General features: G+C 50.7%; 1 protein-coding gene across 5 annotated transcripts in view; it reads right to left on the bottom strand.

Annotated features, from left to right (window-relative positions):
• Positions 1-18,674, bottom strand: part of NDRG4 (NDRG family member 4) — a 79,561-nt gene that overhangs the window by 20,262 nt on the left and 40,625 nt on the right. For 4 of the 5 annotated variants that reach the window (XM_042918661.1, XM_042918660.1, XM_042918664.1 and 1 more), the window contains exon 2: positions 2,888-2,982. In XM_042918661.1, coding sequence (XP_042774595.1) covers positions 2,888-2,959 — 72 coding nt within the window. In that variant the 5' untranslated portion in view covers positions 2,960-2,982. Of the gene's footprint in view, positions 1-2,887; positions 2,983-9,429; positions 9,576-18,674 lie in introns of all 5 variants that reach the window. The other variant, XM_042918663.1, reaches the window with a different exon arrangement.

The raw sequence follows: 18,674 nt of genomic DNA, 5'->3' as shown, positions 1-18,674 counted from the left end.
GAGATGGGAAAGGACCCCAAACCAAGCAACAGCAGGAATAATACAAGGCAATCCAGAGACCCTGGGAGGTCCTGGAGGTGCAGGAACAGTGGGAGGAAGGCAGGTGGGAGGAGGCCCAGGAGCACCTGTGGGGAGGATGGGGATGCAGGCACAGGGAGAAGGGGCAACAGTTCTCCCACAGAGCCCTGGACACCTGGCGGCCGAGTCTTCAGAGGTGAGCAAACCTGAAACAGTGAGAGATGGCGGGTAGAGATGTGGAAACATTGACTCCTCCCTGGACTCAAGACCTGGCACCTAGCAGGTTGCAGGTTTAAAAAGTGAGGGGACAGAGGAGCACCTGGGTGGCTCAGTCGGTTAAGCGTCCGACTTCGGCTCAGGTCATGATCTCACAGTTCGTGGGTTTGAGCTCCACGTCGGGCTCTGTGCTGACAGCTCGGAGCCTGGAGCCTGCTTCCAGATTCTGTGTCTCCTTCTCTCTCTGCCCCTCCCCTGCTTGTACTCTGTCCCTCAAATATATCTTGAGAAAAAGAAAAAAGTGAGGGGACAGACCCTTCCCACACTGCAGCTACAAAAGGCGAATCAGCAGAAGAGAAAGCCAGAGCCAGAATAGCTCTGGAAGGCAAAGAGTGAGGCCACTAGAATCCACAATGGCCATGCTGGGAGCACACAGGTGTTTGGGGCTTTTAACGTGCCTTTGGTAAAAGCAGACGTGACCAGGTCCACGGCATGGGGCTTGTGCCAACCCGAGAGAGAGAAAGAGAGAGAGAGAGAGAAAGAGAGAGAGAGAGAGAAAGAGAGAGAGAGAGAGAAAGAGAGAGAGAGAGAGAAAGAGAGAGAGAGAGAGAAAGAGAGAGAGAGAAAGAGAGAGAGAAAGAGAGAGAGAGAGAAAGAGAGAGAGAAAGAGAGAGAGAGAGAAAGAGAGAGAGAGAGAAAGAGAGAGAGAAAGAGAGAGAGGGAGAGAGAAACTGAGCTGGGGACTTGAGGCCTCCACACAGGGCTGAGATGCAGACCCTTGTGCAGGGCAAGCACGTCACAGTGGCAAACTCTGGTCCAGGTCCAGGTGGGATGAAGTGAGGGACAGCAGATGCAGCAGACAGACAGAAAGCAGAGCCAGGCTGCTGGTCAAAGGAGCCATGCTTGCCGAGTCAGGGCGGGAGGGCCAGCGAAGGCTGGGCCGGGCTGGCAGGGGAGGAGTGTGGGGGCATGTCTTGGGGTGCTGAGGTGAGGGTGGAAGGACAGGCACGGAGGCGTGAGGCTGTCGTGCCCTCAGTTCTACGTGCCGACCACAGACCTACACCTGGTACCAGCAGGCAGACCTCCGTGCGGCCGCTCTCTGATCCCACACCTCAGCCCTTGTGATGGGGTCCAGGGATCCCCAAGGGCACCATCCGCCCACCAAGCCTCACAAGCAGGCTGGTCTCTGCTCACATGAGTTGAAAGGGATTGTGAGGAGGAGAGGCTTTTTCAAGAAGTTTGGAGAAACTCCCTTCTGAGAAGCATCTCAGTCTGTGATGACCCAACCCTCTTCGCTGAGAGCCTACACTGTGCAAGGCTCGGTTAGGCACCAGGGAGACCAGAAATCAAACAGACAGGATCTGGGCGTCAATATCAGACCCCGTGTCAGACAAAGCCCCTTGGAGGAGGGGGCATTTGATCAGAGCCTGAATAAAATGAGGGGAAGTTCGGGGCTAGGTACCTCAGGCGGAGGAAGCAGCTGGGAACATGATTGGCTAGTACAAGGAAGAGTGGTGGGCCTGGCGGCAGCAGAAGAGGGAGGAAGCGGGGAGCCTGGGGGGCGGGTGCACGCCTCATCCTGGGCCTGGGAAGGATGGTGGCGGTAGCTCCGAGCAGGTGGCAGCCACTGACCAGCTTCAAGCAGAAAGTGACATGATGTGCTTTAGAAGGTTGTAGGGTAAGGAGAGCACTGGGGAGAGGCCGCCAGACAGGAGATGAGGGGGCCTGGAAGAGGGAGGCAGGACAGCTAGGACGGGTGCAGCTCACCAGCCACCCCCTGACCGTTCCTGGGAGCTGCCCCCACATACTCAGGTTTTGTCAGTTAACTCAAGGTTCTGTCTTGAAGATAACGGGCAGGACCTGAGCCTCATGTGGTTGGGCCCCGGAGCCCCAGCCAGCCACTCTGTCCCAACAGGAGGCCCCCAGTGGCGCTTGGGCTCCCCTCCCGGCTGGAGGCTGTGAAAGGGCAGGGTGGAGACCGGAGTGGTGGGGTTTCCGGGACTGAGCTCTTGGCTTCCCCACCTGTAAGAGGAGGAGTGGGAAGTACAACCAGCAGAGACCTGGGGTCCTGACATGCCAGGATTCTACAAGCAGTGGACCCTCAGCTGTTCCTTGCAGGGAGCGGGAGGGAGGCTGTGCTAGGTGTCACCAGGACATGGGGTAGAAACAACTCTGGAATCTAATGTCTGGTGCCCCAGTGGGAGCCCTCTGGACACAAACACCTCGACAGCCTCAGTCCTACTGCTCCCGACGGCTCTGTTGGTAATATCTGCCCTCGTCCCTCGGAGGCTTGTGAGGAAAGACACAGAAGGCCGCAGGTGAGGAAAGGCCCTGGCACTCCCCAGTGGGTAAGTCCTGGGGCTCCAGGGCCTCTCAGAACTGAGGGTTGAGTATGGCCTCATTCCCCAATAGCTATGCGACCTTGGCCAAGTGACTTAACTTCCTGTGCCTCAGTTTTCTCATCACTGAAATGGGAATAACTCTCCCAAACAGCCTCCCAGCCCCAAAGACTGCCAAAGCCGCCAGGCCTGCGGCTCCCCGTGGGCGGTTGGAGGGCTCCTTGCCATCAGCAAGACTGGAGGGAAGGCACGAGTTTTCCTTCTTGGCCACGAGGTGGCGCCCTCCGCCCCAGGACCGCGAAGGGGCGACTCACCAGCTCAGCGGTGTCCTGGCCCCGGAGCAGTGGCTTCTCCTCGGGGAATCGCAGCTCCTGCAGCCCGGCCATGGTCACGTCGTGGAGCAGGAGCCCTAGGGAGGGAGGGAGGGAGGGAGAAAGGGCGGACGAGGATGAGGGTTGGGCCCTGATGCTTAATCTCCCCCCTTGCGGAGGGGGGCAGCACAAGCCCAGGCCAGGCAGGGGCACAGGGCTCCGCACGGACTGCCCCATCCTCCCTGCATCTCGCAGTGCTTCATGGGGTAGCAAGGCTTCATCTGCAAAGAGCCGCCTGTTTGGCTCAGAAGACGTCATTATATTATTTGCTCTTAAAAATTAAAGCATGTTTAGAAAGAAAGAAAAGAGAAAAGGCACCACAGGATGATTCCTAAAACAATTTCAAGGAAAATTCTGCATTTATTGAGATGCAGGGGGATGGGTGTGGGGAGGCCACATGCAGGGGCAGATGCAGACAGAAGCCCCCTGTGGTTGGAAGTGGACAGCGGGGTCCCGGAAGGGACGGGGAGGAACAGAACCCAGGGCTGTCCTGGGGGCCTGGGAAGAAAAGCCTGGCCCCCCAGTGTGGCAGGCAGTGTGCAGTGAAAGAGGGGGCGCCAGTCTTCATGTGCCAGCAGCAGGGAGGGATGGCCACTCAACCCACAGCCACATGATAGGTCCCAGGCCCTAACAGCTGAGTGTTCCTGGGAGACCCTGGGGTTCTAAACCTCAGGGAAGGGTTACATGTGCACATGTGTGTATACATGCACGCCTGTGTGTATATTTGGAGGTGGTGGTGGTGGGGGCGTCGGAGACAATCTGTCCAGCTTGGCACAGCCATTCCTACTTGGATTTCATGATGTCATAGATTAGAATGCAGTAACAGAAAAACTAGCTGAGGACGTGAACTGGAAATCCAGAAAAGAATTAAGATTGACCAATAAATACACGAGAAAATATTAAAGCTCACTAGAAGTCAAAGACATTCAAGTTAAAGCAAGATACTCCCACCCCCCCCCCGCCCCCCCCCGCCAGAACTGGCATTTCTCTTGCACGGCTTGTGGGTGCATAAATTGTTACATCTTTCTGGAGGACATTTTTGCAGAATGAATTAAAGTAATTTAAAAGGTTCATATTCTTGGACTCCGCAGTCCTCTCCCTGGAAGAAATTTCCTAAGGAAACCAGAGAGGGCACCTAATGATTTATCTGTAAGAATGCTCACCACAGTGCCTTTTATAATAATAATAATAAACTAGAAAAAGCTAAATGTCCATGAATAGGGCATTCCACAGACTGCAGGTCAATCACTTGTAAACGATCATGTAATAACATGGGGAAATGCTTGTGTCATAATAAATGGAAAAAGAAGGTAGAAAACATGCAGTATCCTTGAGATTATAAAATAGGAATAGTTCCACAGAGAAGCCAGAAAGGATGTACATATAAAGCTTATAGGCATTATTCCTAGGTGGAGGGCTGAAAAACTAGAGTTTACCATCTGAAATCTAGAAAAGCCAACACTTTTAAAAGGCTATATGCAGATGATCAGCAGTGCCTTATTCTCCCAAGCATTTCATGGCTTACAAAGGACTTCTTGTGCGGTTTGATTTTACCCTCAAGGGAAGGGAGATGAAGAAACCAAGGCTAAGAGAGGCTCCATGGCATGCCCAGATAGGGCCAGGCCTGGAAAGGGGGTCTTTGAGTCCCCGCTTTAGTCCAGTGCTCATTCAGTCCTCCCATTCATTCACACCCCTCCCCCCCCCCCCCCAATTCTCTTTAGGTCACTCGTAAAATTGTTCTAAATGTTTATTTTTGAGAGAGAGAGAGAGAGAGAAAGAGAGCATGGGAGGGGCAGAGAAAGAGCAGGAGACAGAGAATATGAAGCAGGCCCCACGCTGTCAGTGCAGAGTCTCATGTGGGGCTTGAACTCACGAACCCCGAACCGTGAGCTCATGACCTCAGCCAAAGTCAGACACTCAACCGACTAAGCCATCCAGGTGGCCCTCTATTTTGGTCACCTTAAGGGTGAAGCCCTCAGACTTTCCTTTCCATCCTGAAGGCTGACAATCCCACTAGCTGGTTGGTCAGAAGACACATCCCACCCCATCCTTTCCCAGATGGAAGGCCCAGTGACTATGGAGTCTGCACTGTGGTTGTGTGGGGCCCAAGGGCACAGGGCCTCAGATGGGACCTATGCCCATGGCAGACTGTCATGAGACCAGGCGGCAGCTCCAGACCTTCCCTGGGCTTCCTTCCCTCCTGTTAGAAGCAGGAAGCATCAGTCCTCCAGAGTGTTATCAAGATGCCTTGTGATAGCATGGGGATCCCCACCTGAGTCTAGTTTGGGGTTTAGATGTGCTGAGGTTGGGCTGGGAGCTGATGGCCACCCAGGCCTCATGGGAAGCTAATGGAGAGGGGCAGGGCCCCCACCATCACCCCCCAGGGAAGAAGCCCAGCAGGGAGGTCCCTGCCTACTCAGGCCCCCAGGTCCCTGCACCTCTGAGCCATGCTGGAGCTCTCTGTTCCCAGTGGTTTCCGGGGAAACCAGCTAACACAATGCAGATGGGCTGTATTTTTAGAAAGGCATCCTCTCCCCTCCCCCTTTCTCTTCCATCCTTTCTGATGTGTGCATTCATCCATCCATCTGGGTGGGGAGCTGAAAGAAGGGCCCCCACCTTGGAAAACTCTTCCCCCATTAGGACTTTTTTAGCTGCTAGTCTCCTTGAATAGCCAACTCGATTAAACGCCTTGGCAGCACTGGGGCGTCCCCACCCTCACCCAAGCCTGTTATGAAACCACTGTGGAGACCATCCTCCCCAAGTATGGTGCTATGAAAAGGGCTGAGAGTGGGCAGTGCAGGGACAGATGGCCTGTGATCGAGGGGGTGGTGGGGAAGGGGGATGGAGAGAAACCTTATAATTCAGAGAGCTGGGAGTGTCTCAGCCCATGGAAAACAGGCAGCCCAGGGCCCAGCAGGTGGTGATGTGGGGCTTCAGAACAGAGACATTCCCACAGGGTGCTGGCTTAGAAGCTTTTTCATAAGAAAGTTATGGTTAAAAAAAAAAAAAAAAGGCAGCTAGATGATAAGTTAAAGGAAAATGAAATTCCTTATCAAATCAACACAGTGTACACCTTAAACGTAGATAAAGTTAATATCAATTATATATCAGAAAAGTTGGGTGGCTGGCGGGGGGCACCTGGGTGGCTCAAGTCAGTTAAGTGTCTGACTCCTGATTTTGGCTCAGGTCACAATCTCACGGTCTGTGGGTTTGAGCCCCACATTAGGTTCTGTGCTGGCTGGCAGTGTGGAGCCTGCTTGGGATTCTCTCTTTCTCCCTCTCTCTCTGCCCCTCCCCCACTTGCACACTGGCTCTCTCTCTCAAAAAATTAATAAATAAACTTTAAAAAGAAAAGAAAAGCTGGGCAGGGAGGGGAAGGACATTCCTATCGACCTCCCACAAAGAAGCCGCGGTCAGATCTGCAAGGAGATAGGTGGCACAGGGCAGAGTTGGGTGGGCGACCCCAGGGGTCTGGGAAGCAACAGTGATGGCTCTTTTCACCCTGCCCTTTTTTCTCCCTTTTGATCCCTGATTCTAGCATGTTAGATCCATATAAGCCTGGGATTATTCTAACTCTCCAAATTCTCGGTGCTGAGGCCTGGAGTCACTGGAACCATGGCCGGTATTTCTTCCCTGTCACTCACTTTATTTTGGGCAAAACCACTAAAAGGATGCTTCTCTGCAAACTGGGGGCATGAGCTTTCCTTTGCCCACCTCAGAGGTGCATCAGAGACAATGGATACAAAAATGCCTTTTAAATGGAAGATTTTGGTACCCATCTGGATGGGACAAATAGAATTTAGCAAAGGTGATTGATCAGGGTCTTGCTTAACTTCCTCCTTGTGCATAAGGCAACTCTGGGTTCTTTTCCTGCTGTCTTTTGCTGGATCCACACGTGCTGGCAGGAAGGTTACACGGATGTTTGCAGTAGGGGGAATGGACACATGGCCTCTCTGACCAGGTGACAGAGTCACATCACAGGGCAAACGGGAGCTGGGAGCAGCGGCAGGGATGTGCGTGGATGTGGGTGCGTGGATGTGGGTGCGTGGATGTGGGTGATTCTTGACGAGGACCTGCATTTCTTTTAAATTACTTTTGGTTCCTGGTTTGTGCTCCTCCCTCCCTCCCTCCCTTCCTTCCTTCCTTCCTAGAAAGAGGAAATTTTTTTTTAATGTTTATTTATATATTTTTGAGAGACAGAACACGAGTGGGTGAGGGGCAGAGAGAGAGGGAGACACAGAATCTGAAGCAGGCTCCAGGCTCTGAGCTGTCAGCACCGAGTCCAACACAGGGCTCGAACTCATGGACTGCAAGATCATGACCTGAGCCAACGTCAGACACTTAACTGACTGAGCCACCCCTGGTGGTGGCATCCCTGAGGCATCCCTGGTTTGTGCTTCTTTAAATATGATTCTATGCTGAGGTCTGGGCCATGTAAACCCTCAGATGTGTTAGTGTTAAAAATACAGAGGCACCCGGGTGGCTCAGTCAGTTAAGTGTCTGACTCCTGATTTCTGCTCATGTCGTGATCTTGAGGTTGTGGGATCAAGCCCTGCGTCGGGCTCTGAGCTGACAGCACAGGACCTGCTGGGGATTCTCTCTTTCTCTCTCTCTCTCTGCCCCTACCCCTCTCAAAATAAATAAATAAACTTAAAAATATATATAAGTGATTACTATGGTCATTCCTGAAACTATTCAATAAATACACCAATTAAATTGCTCAGTAGTAGTTACATATCCTAACAGAGCAATCGCTGAATGGAAGCACTGCTCAGACAGTGGTAGGGATGTCTGGAAATCTACTGCGGGGATTTTTGTTGTCTTAGCAACTGGGTAGGGGACTCCTACTAGTATTTAGTGCCCAGGGCCCAGAGGTGAGAAAGGTGCTGGGCAGGGAGAGTGCTGCATAGTGAAGAGCCCTTCCCCACACCAAAACACCCATCCCTGTCTCACTGAGCAACACAGGAACCAAAGTGGAAGAAAGGCAAGACATAAACAGAGTGAAGTTAGTTTATGCAGGAGAAACCATACATGTGATCCAGACCTTGTGGGGCAGGGAGAAACTGAACCCCAAGAGAAAAGAGGCAGGACTGTGCAATGGTTTATCACCTCAAGAGTAAGAGGGCCTCTGGCAGATCATGGTCAAGGTCATGGTCCAAGGTGCCATGTGGATGCTGTGCCCCTAAAAGTCCTGGTTGTAAGGTCCTGTTATTAGGGGAAAGGCCACAAGCAAATGAAATAGGCTGCAACAGGAGCAGGGTCAAACTGGTACTGGCCCGCTCCACCCGGCGGAGGGGTCTGTGCCACAGATAAAGAAAGACAAGGCGGGAGGGCATGTGACTCATGTCCAAGCCTGTGCACCCAAACACCTTTCCACCCCCGCATGGCCAGCACCATGGTTTGAAAAGAATCCCCAGAAACTGGGACCCCAGAAATGAGGAACTCAATTTCCAAATGCACTAAGTAGGGGTTTGGAGCCTTAACATTAGCTCGCCCCTTCTATCCCTCTCCCTGTCCCTATCCTGACCTCAAAAGGCTGGGACAGCACTGGGGGTGGAGCCCGGATGGGGACTGGACCTTCCCTCGGCATCCCCATTTCACAGATGAGAAAAAAAAATGAAGGTGCAAGGCGGGAGTGATGGTGCAGCCCTCCCCTCCCCCCATGGCAAATCCCAGAAGGGAACCCAGAGCCGTGCTCTAAAACCCACACTCCAGGGGCGCCTGTGATTAAGTGTCTGACTCTTGATTTCGGCTCAGGTCATGATCTCACTGCTGTGGGATGGATCCCCTGCGTCAGGCTCTGTGCTTGGTGTGGAGCCTGCTTGGGATTCTCTCTTTCCCTCTCTCTCTCTGTCCCTCTCCCCCACTTGTGTGCTCTCTCAAAAAATAAAACAAAATAAAAAAAATTGCTTAAAAAAAACCCCACACTCCATGTGTATTCTGCCTCCCACACTAGATACCCAACAGGAGGCTACGGGGGATATGATTTTTTTTCTGGTCCAGCCTCCACTTCCTCTCTCTAGTTATGGCCCCTTGATTCATGCTCAACCTGAACTAGACCAGTTCTCCTGATTTTCCTGATTTAGGCCTATGAATTCCCATCTCCCCACAACCACCGCCAGCCTGACAACACACACACACACATTCACTCACTCATCCTTCCAGCACATTCCACCGTGCTTAAGGCAGCCATGTGGGGATCCTGACCCTTACAGCTAATGGCCCCAGCTGACCCCGTGAGCCCATTCTACCCACAGGAAGCAAGTGCCTTTGTTCATGCTGCTCCCTCCACCCAGAACGCCCTTCCCCATTGCATCCCAACATCATAACGAAACGGATCATTAGTATTTTCTGCTGGCACTTAGTATTTTTTTGTTGAATGAGATGAATGAGTGAATGATTCTTCTCTTAGACTTCAAAGTACCAAAAGATTGATGGCATTCAGTGTCGGTGAGGTTGTGGGGAAGCGGTAGAGTTTCACCTACCGTTGGCTGGACTGCAGAGGTTCCACTTTATTTGGAGGGCAACTCGGTAGTTTGTAAAAATGCAAAGGCCTGTCAACTCTGCAATTGTCTTGAGGTCTCTATCCCGATAGCAGGATACACCATGAGGCAGTGTGTGCAAAGAGGCACTGTTTGGAAGAGTAAAATAAGTGGAAACAACCCAAATGAATGTCAGGAGAATGGAACATCTACACCTGGAGCACCACAAGGTACCTACCTAATTGTGTTTGAAAACACTATTTTATTTACTTTTTATTTTTTTAGAGAGATGGAGAGAGAGAGCACACGAGGTGGGGGGGAGAGGGGCAGATGTAGAGAGAATCTTAAGCAGGCTGTGTGCATGGATGCGGGGCTTGATCTCACAACCCCGGATGACCCTGGGATCAGGACCTGGGCTGAAATCGAGTCGGCTCAACCTACTGATCAGTTAAATCTGTAGAATGCCCCTCAGTTTGGGTTTGTCTGTTGTTTTCTTTCTTTTTTAACATTCATTTATTTTTGAGAGAGAGCACGTGCGGGAGAGGGACAGGAAGAGAGGCGGGCAGAGGACTCGAGGTGAGCTGAGTGCTGACAGCAGAGAGCCTGATGTGGGGCTCGAACTCACAAACCACAAGTTGGTGACCTGAGCTGAAAATAGACACTTAACCGACTGAGCCACACATGTGCTCTGGTTTGTCTGTTTTCTTCTTTATGATTAGACGGAGGTTATGCATTTTGGGCAGGAATAGAAGAGATGCCACGTGCCCTTCTCACCACACCCTATCAGGAAGTAGGGGCAGTCAGTCTGTCTTATTGCTAGGGACACTGACCTTGACCACTTGACTAAGGTGGTGTCTGCAGGTTTCTCCAGTGTAAAGTTATTATTTTTTCTCTTTATAATTAAGAAGTATCTTGTGGGAAGATATTTTGAGATTATGCAACTTCCTGTTTCTCGTCATATGTTCCCCACTAACCGTAGCAACCATTGACGACTTCTGCCTACAGTCGTTATTGTGTTTTCTTAATGACACTTTTCTATTTCCACCATCCCTTCTACATTTATTAATTGGAGTTCTTCTGTAAGAAAGAGCTGTCCTTTCTCCTCCAATTACTTATTTATCCAATTACTTATTTACATTACTATGGACTTATGCATAGTTATTCTAGTCTATGGGTTATAATCCAATCATCATTTCATTGTTTACACCGGGTCAGATTTGGTCATTGGGGGTTCCTCCAAGCTGGGTCCTCTGACCCATTACGTTTTGAGTAGTTTCAAGTTTTCTGGTTCCTTATGATGTTCTAAACTCATCTCATATTTTCTCTGCCTGAATCCTGGAATCAACCATTCCTCCAGAGAGCCCAGTTTCTTCATATTGCAGAATGCTATTTAGAAACCAAGATTTGGAGACACCTGGCTGGTTCAGTCGGTGGACCACGTGACTCTTTGACCACGGGATTGTGAGTTCAAACCCCACACTGGGTGTAGAAATTGCTTAAAAATAAAAACTTAAAAAAAAAAAAAAAAAGGAAACCAAGATTTGGGCACTAGTGTGCTCATTGCCACTGGGGTTCCATTGTTCCAGGCTGTCTTAACAAGCAGAGTTAGGATATGTAGGTAAGTATGCTAACACACTCTTGTACATCTAGCCATCTGTGTGTGTGTATAAATCTGAAATTAAGGGGCACCTGGGTGGCTCAGTCGGTTAAGAGTTCAACTCTTGGTTTCGGCTCAGATCATGATCTCACAGTTCGTGAGTTCATGCCCCGCGTCGGGCTCTCTTCCGACAGTGTAGAGCCTGCTTGGGATTCTCTGTCTCCGTCTCTGTCTGCCCCTCCCCACTTGCACTCTCTCTCAAAACAAATTAACTTAAAAAATAAATAAATAGATGAAATGAAATATATACTGACACCTTTAATTCTATTTTTAAAATAAATTTTTCATTAATTTTTTTTTAAGTAGGATCCACACCCGTGGGGCTTGAAGTCATGTCCCTGAGATTAACATTCACATGCTCCACCGACAAAGCCAGCCACGCACCCCAACACAACAGTTTTTTTCTACTTCTCCCCCTTTCTTTGTTATTTTTTCTGCCATAATAAGAAACCTGGCTCTCACTATCCATAATAGTTTCACTTATTTGCTCATTACTGGTATATACACACAAAGTAATTTCAGAACTGCTACTCACATAATGAGTTCTTTCTCTTCAGAACTTTTGTACTTACTTTAGCTAGTTTTTTTGTACTTTACCCTTTTATTTTATTATGAAAAAAATGTTTAATCTTTATTTTTGAGAGAGAGAGAGAAAGAGAGCACGAGGGCGGGGGGAGGGGCAGCGAGAGAGGGAGACACAGAATCCAAAGCAGGCTCCAGGCTCTGGGCTGTAAGCACAGAGCCCGATGTGGGGCTCGAACTCATGAACAGAGAGATCCTGACCTGAGCTGAAGTCAGACACTCAACTGACTGAGCCACCGAGGCACCCCTGTACTTCACTCTTTTAGACCCAGATTTTTAAGAGCATCTATCACTCTTGTAAATTAAAAAGGAAACTACACGTGAAATAAATGGTTTAAAGTCTTCCTAAAACTTCTCCGCATCCAGGGTCGATGTCCCTGAAGTCACTGTCTTGAAACTGTGGTTGCCTGCGTGCTTATCCTCTGACATCAGGAATGCTGGCGGTGTGGCATTTCCCACTGGGGCTCTGCTGCTGTCTCCAGGATTTCCCTCCCCACCACAGATTCTGAGGTGCACGAGACAGCGAGGACAGCACCACTGAGCCCGTCTCCCCAACACAGCCTCTTTAGACATGAGAGGGTACAAAAAAGATGTGTGTCTCAGAGTTGCCATAACACAGCTCTTTCATAAAATTTCCTTCTATGGAGGCTGAGCACCAATGTGGGAGCTCTGTTTCTTTGCACAACATGGCCCCAAGAATTAAACACAGACCAAGGAGAGACACAACTAGAACCCCAATAACATTCCATGTGGGCAGCTACTGTAAGGAACCAGTAAAAGTGCCACTGTAGCAAGGACTGTTAATCGTCCCCCAATATCTGTTCTCTCCTTCTTCCTTAATAATAGATCCCTACATTTTTAAGTCTCTATCTATCTATCTTCTACCCATCTATTTAAAGTAAGCTCTATGCCCAAAGTGGGGCTTGAACTCATGATCCTGAGATCAAGAGCCACATGCTCTACCAACTGAGCCAGCCAGGCACCCCTGGATCCCTACATTTTATTTTAATTAATTTATTTATTTTTGAAAGAGACAGAGTGGGGAGGGGTGGAAGGAGAGGGAGAGAGAATCTCAAGCAGACCCCCCTCTCGGCACAGAGTCTGACACAGGGCTTGATCTCTTGATCATGAGGGCAAGACGTGAGCTAAAATCAAGAGTCTGATTCTCAACTGACTGAGCCACCCAGGCACCCCTAGATCCCTACGTTTTAGACAGGCAGGTGGATAATGGCAATAAAACTTATTAATGACCATGTGACAACATTCTTCCAGTAAGATGTAAATGGAAGCATGTGACTTTAAAGGGAGGAGACATGCTATTCTTTAATCCATCTTCCTTCCTGCCGGCTGGAATATAGATGTGCAGGTGGGGGCCTGAACAGCCATTTTGTTTATTTATTTATTTATTTTTGAGAGAGAGAGAGGGAGAGAGAGACAGAGTGTGAGCGGGGGAGGGGCAAAGGGAGAGGGAGACACTGAATGTGAAGCAGACTCTAGGCTCCGAGCTGTCAGCATAGAGCCTGATGCAGGGTTTGAACTCGAGAACCACGAGGTCATGACCTGAGCCAAAGTCAGATGCTTAACCTCCTGAGCCACCCAGGTGCCCCTGAACAGCCATTTGGGGCCCTGGGGCAGGATACTAAGGAGTCTAGGTACCTGAGAATCATGAAGCCATGATTCGGGATGGCCTATCTTCAGACTCTGTTTATAAAGAAGGGAAGTACACTTTTATCTTGTTTAATCTATTAGTATCTTGGGGTTTTCTGTCCCATACTGTTGAAATGAATCTAAATGTGGGGCATTTTTCTTGGAGGCCCACCCTAACATGCTGAAGAGGCAGAAAGCCAAGGGAAAGGAAAGGGCTTGCCCAAGGGAAACCAGGGGAATGCCAGAGCTCGGCCAGAACTTGCAGCTTCCTCTCTCCAGTGGGCAGTATACTCCATGAAGCAATGCTCTCCGCTAGCTCTTCAACGGAGCCAGCCCCTTCTCACTCAGCCCGCACAGGTGCACAGTAACCTTGCTGATATGGGTAACCGTGACCTACCTAAAAAGTTGAAAAGCCCACTGTGGCAGTTTAATTTTTTTTTATTTTTTGCTACAGATTCTCAAGTTTCTTTAACACTGGTGCTTCAGTTCAGCTGTGTATCTGCCTCATTTGGCAGATTTCCCAGAAACAAAGATATACTTGTCCTGGATCTGTATGCAAGATCCGAAGAGGTAAGCTAAGGCAGCAAGCCTCGTCCAGCTCAGGAGTCTGCAATATGGTCCGAATTAGAGAATAGGAGGGAGCAACTTTCTTACGGGGTATTTTTTCACAGGAAGCCCCTGTGAAATGCCTAACGTATTAGTGTTTTCGGGAACAACATTCACCTAGGAGAGAAGGACTCACACCAAGCAACTCCCAGAGTCTTCCTGCTTCAAACACAATGTCTACAGAAGGGAGCCCTGTGTCAGGACTCACTCAACACCCAGGTCTTTCCTACTTGTAATGGCACCTGGTTTCCTTTTATGAAACATTACCTGCCCCCCCCCCCCTTCCCAATCCATGTGGTTCAGGCAGAGATAACCACACTCCCAGGCGTGGCCAGGTGGCTCAGGCGAAAATCCATTCATTCATTCATTCACTCACTAGATACTGACTGAGCACCTACTACGTACCAGGCACTGTTCCAGGCACCAAAGACAAGATACTATTATAGACAAAATGTCCTTCCTTTGTGGAACTTTCTAGGGGAGGAGATAAACATCAACAAGTCTGAGTTAATCTATGGTGTATCAGACATGCCAAGGTCAATAGAGGAAGCAGTGTCAGAGAAGGGGGTAGACAGCCTGAAACAGGGCGCACGGAGGTGAGGGAGAGGGCTCTGGGGACGTGCAGGAGCACTGAGGCCAGAGAGAAGGGCAGAGGCTGTGAGGCAGGCATTTGTCTGGGACATTCAGGGGAGCTGGGGAGTGGGTGGGTGGGGAAGGACCTGGGGACAAAGACGTAAGGGCAGGAGCATCAGATCATGTTGTGCCTTGAAGGTTGTTAGGAAAACTCTGGTTTTCCTCCGAGTGAGTTGTGCTGGAGGGTTCTGAGCAGAGGGGTGATGTGAGAGGATTTCCATCTTAAAGACTCCCTCCACCTGCTCTGGGGGGAACAGACGTGGGGGCTGGAATAGGGAGAACAGTTGCAATGACCTGGAAGAGACCTGACGGCTAGTGGAGGTGGAGAAGCACTCAGGTTCTGGTGTGTCCTGATGGCAGAACCAGTGGGAGCTGTCGGCCATCAATGTGGGGCATGAGGGAGGGAAGAGAGTCAAGCATGACTTGGGTTTTGCTCTGAGCCATTGTGAGGAGAGAGCTGGGAAGCTCTCTCAAGGCAGGTTTAGCCTTGAGCAGACAGAGAAGCCAATGGCCGGGCTGCTGACATCACCACAGAGGCAGTGCCCAAACTCGTGAGACCGGATGGGGCCAGCCAGGGGGTGAGTGAGGACAGAGGTATCCAGGGCTGGAGCCCAGAGAAAGGAGAGGAGGGGAAAGTAGCGGCAAGGTGGGAGTGAGTGAGTGGAAACCAGGGGGACACAGCACAGGGCGTGGCCTCGGAGGGTGCAGGGAGGGCCTCGGGCTCCCGTCAGGACCAGGCCTTTGCTGGCATCCTTGGGGACGCTCTTCGCTGGGGTTATGGGGAGGATGGTCTGTGAGCCAGCAGCCAACTCGCCATCGAGAGGCAGGACCTGACAGAACCAAAACAACCCAAAGACCCGAACAGGTAGGAGTGGGGGAGAGAGAGACAGAGTCCGGTGGCCCCGTGTGCCCTACATTCATATGCCACAGTTGCCCCACAGTGTCCTTTTTTGTCACCCTAGGCTCAGTTTCTGCAATCAGGAGACCTAACAGAAGGTCCGAGGTCTTTTCTTCCACTTGGCCCAGCACCCACCCATCCACCCTGCAATCACATAGGGGCAGCCAGGTCTGGGTGTGGGGTCAGAGGGCTCATGGGCTGGAGGGCAGGACTTGCCCACCACACCCAAAAGGCAACATCACAGTCCACTCGAGCTGCCTAGGGCTTTTCCAACCCGGAACATCTCAGGGCCTGCAGTCCTCCTGGATGACCACTTCGGATCACGAGGGACCTCGGGGCCACCCCCGACCACTACGCCCTCCACCCTGACCAAGTGGGCCGAGTTCTCAGTGAATACTCTGGAGCTGGCCTGGGCTTTGGGAGCAGTGAGCTCAGAGCTCTTACTCTCAGCACGAGGAAAGGTAGGTGTATGGCTCAGGGTGGGGCGGACAGGATTCTCCAGGGAACTTGATGGAGAGTCAGCAGCTTCCCCGTTCCACCCCCAGGCCCCTGGGCCCCAACAGGACATCTCTCCTCCTAAATACCAGCATGGAAAAGGCCGCTAAAAGCCACTTCTGGCACCCACAAGCCTGGCCCCTGGAGTAGGCTGTCAGGAAACTGTCTCAGGTACACAGAATATGATCCTGGCTACAAACCTCAGACGTGGCTATGGAATGCCCACCCCCACCTCTGTGTAGGGAGATGACATCCCAGAAATATGCCCTGCGTCCTGTCCAAGGAGGCTGGGGTCCCCCCACCTCACCTGCCTAAGACAGGGCGCACCACCAGGCACGCAGCATCTGTCCTGCCACGCCTCTCCCAAAAGGTGAACTGGAAAAGCACCTAAGTCCTCAGAAGTGTTTGTTATGGGGCTTGTAATTGTTCTGGCTGGAATGTACGTTTCATCTGTGGCTTGGGGTTTCGGGCGCTGGAGGATGAATGCAACGAGAGCTCCTCTGTCACCACACGGAGACCAGCTTCGCGTCCATGCTCCTGTGACGCTCTCCTACTCAGAAAACAGCATCGCAGGGCTCTCAGTTGACCCTCAAGATTACCCTGTGCAGGGCGCCTGGGTGGCTCAGTTTTATGAGCATCCGACTTCGGCTCAGGTCATGATCTCACAGTCTGTGAGTTCGAGCCCTGCGACAGGCTCTGTGCTGACAGCTTGGAGCCCGGAGCCTGCTTCAGATTCTGTGTCTCCCTCTCTCTCTGTGCCTCCCCCACTCGTGCTCGTGCTTGCTCTCTCTCTCTGAATAAATAAACAAAACATTTAAAAAAAGAAAAGAAAAAAAAAAAAGACTACCCTGTGGACTCGGCCAGGTTCAGCCTGAGGTCACTTGGCCAGGGCAGGTCAGATCCAGCTTTCTAGACTCCAACCCCACAGTCTGACCACCACCCTGTGCTGCCGGCCGGTGCAGGGGCTGAGGCCCTGGGTCTGATGTGCACACCCCAGGACTGGTTTTCCTGGGTGTCACAAATCACCACAACCTCAGCGGCTTCAAACAAGGCCTATCATTGTCTCATCACCTTGGAGGTCAGAAGTCCAAACTCCATGGCACTGGGCGGCAGTGAAGGTTTTGGCAGGACCACTCTTCCTTCCTACGCTGATCCGAGGGGAGAATCTCTTCTCTTGCACTTTCCAGGTTTAGAACTGTGCTCCTTGCACTGCTTGGCTCCTGGCCGGTCCTCCATCATTAAGGCCAGCGGTGTGGAGAAAGTCAAGCATCTTGATGCAGGGCATTCCATTGCCTTCTCCCAGGCTCTGTGGTCAAGTATCCTTCTGCCTCCCCCCTCGTAAGGATACATGTGCTTGCATTCAGGGCCCCCCTGGCTAATCCAGGACAAAGACCCCATCTCACGTGCCTTACCTTAATCACACCTGCAGTCTCTTGTCATCTAACACTTCTAGGTTCTAGTGCTTAGGATCTGAATATCTTTGGGAGTCGTTATTCAGCCTAGTGCACACACACGCCCCCATGGTCTTGCAGCCCTACGTTTGTCAGAATTGTTCACTGTGCCCCTGAACACTTCCTCTTCCCTATGGAAAGCCAACTTCAACATCCACTGCTCTGCCCTCAAGCTTTCCAAGAACACACCGCTTCCAAAGCACTGGGCTTCGGCTCTTCCTCAGGGCTCCCGCCGGCTCGATTTCATCAGAACCCCAGCACTCAGCACTTCTCTGCGTCTGTTCCTTTTTAGTTTTTAAAAACTGAACTTGAATTTCATGTAACACACATTCACTGAGAAAAGTCAGAGAAGCAGAAGAGCGAACAGAAGTAAAAAGCACATACAATCCTACTCATCGGAGGAAACCACTGTTAAGATTTCTACTTAGGTTCTTTCATCTTTTTTCACTGCTGATCTACATACTGAAAAAGGCTTTTTTCTTTCTGAAAACAAAAAAAAAACAGTTTTGAGACATACTTTTGGACTCTGGAGCCAGATATCCTGGTTCACATTCCAGCTAGCCACTTAACATCTGTGTGACCTTCAGAAAGTTACTTAACTTCTCTGTGCCTTAGTATGCCTTATCTATAAAAAGGAGGAAATAATAGCGGGTCCCTCCTAGGGTTGTTGGGATGAGTTAATACATAGAAAGCACTCAGAACTGTGCCTGACACACGGCAAATGCCACACAAGTGTGATGTCACCTCTTATTATTACATGTATAAGGGAGTGTCTGTCCGGATGAGTAAATAACCTGTGATGGCATAATTTGCAGCTGTTGGGGTTCCCTAGTATGATGGCACCCGCATTTATTTAACGTTCTCTGCTGTTAGGCATTCAGATTGCTCCAGTTTATTTTTTTTTCTATAAACAACTATGGGATAAACACCCTTGAACAAACACCTCTGCACACATCTTTATTTGTTCCTAAAAATTCAACTGCTGAGTCACAGTCACACATATTTTTAAACTTCTGATACAGCATTGCCAACCTGCCCTTCATAAAAGCTGCGCCAGTTGCCCTCCGCACGGACAGTGGGGACAGCACGCCTGTCTCCGCACGCCCCACCCTCACCTGTGGCTGGGGGCCCACCTGCGTACCCCTCCCCTCTTCAGACCACGCCCCCTCATTTGCATGCCCCGCCCGCACTGCAGCACACCGGTGAAGCAGTGGAGTTTGCTGAAATGGATGAACTGGAAATGAGGATTTGAGATCCTATTTTCAGCCTGCTGGGATAA

The sequence above is a fragment of the Panthera leo genome, chromosome E2 (genome assembly GCF_018350215.1).
Source record: "Panthera leo isolate Ple1 chromosome E2, P.leo_Ple1_pat1.1, whole genome shotgun sequence".
NCBI classification, from domain to species: domain Eukaryota; kingdom Metazoa; phylum Chordata; class Mammalia; order Carnivora; family Felidae; genus Panthera; species Panthera leo.
This window is presented reverse-complemented; position numbering and strand designations above follow the sequence as displayed.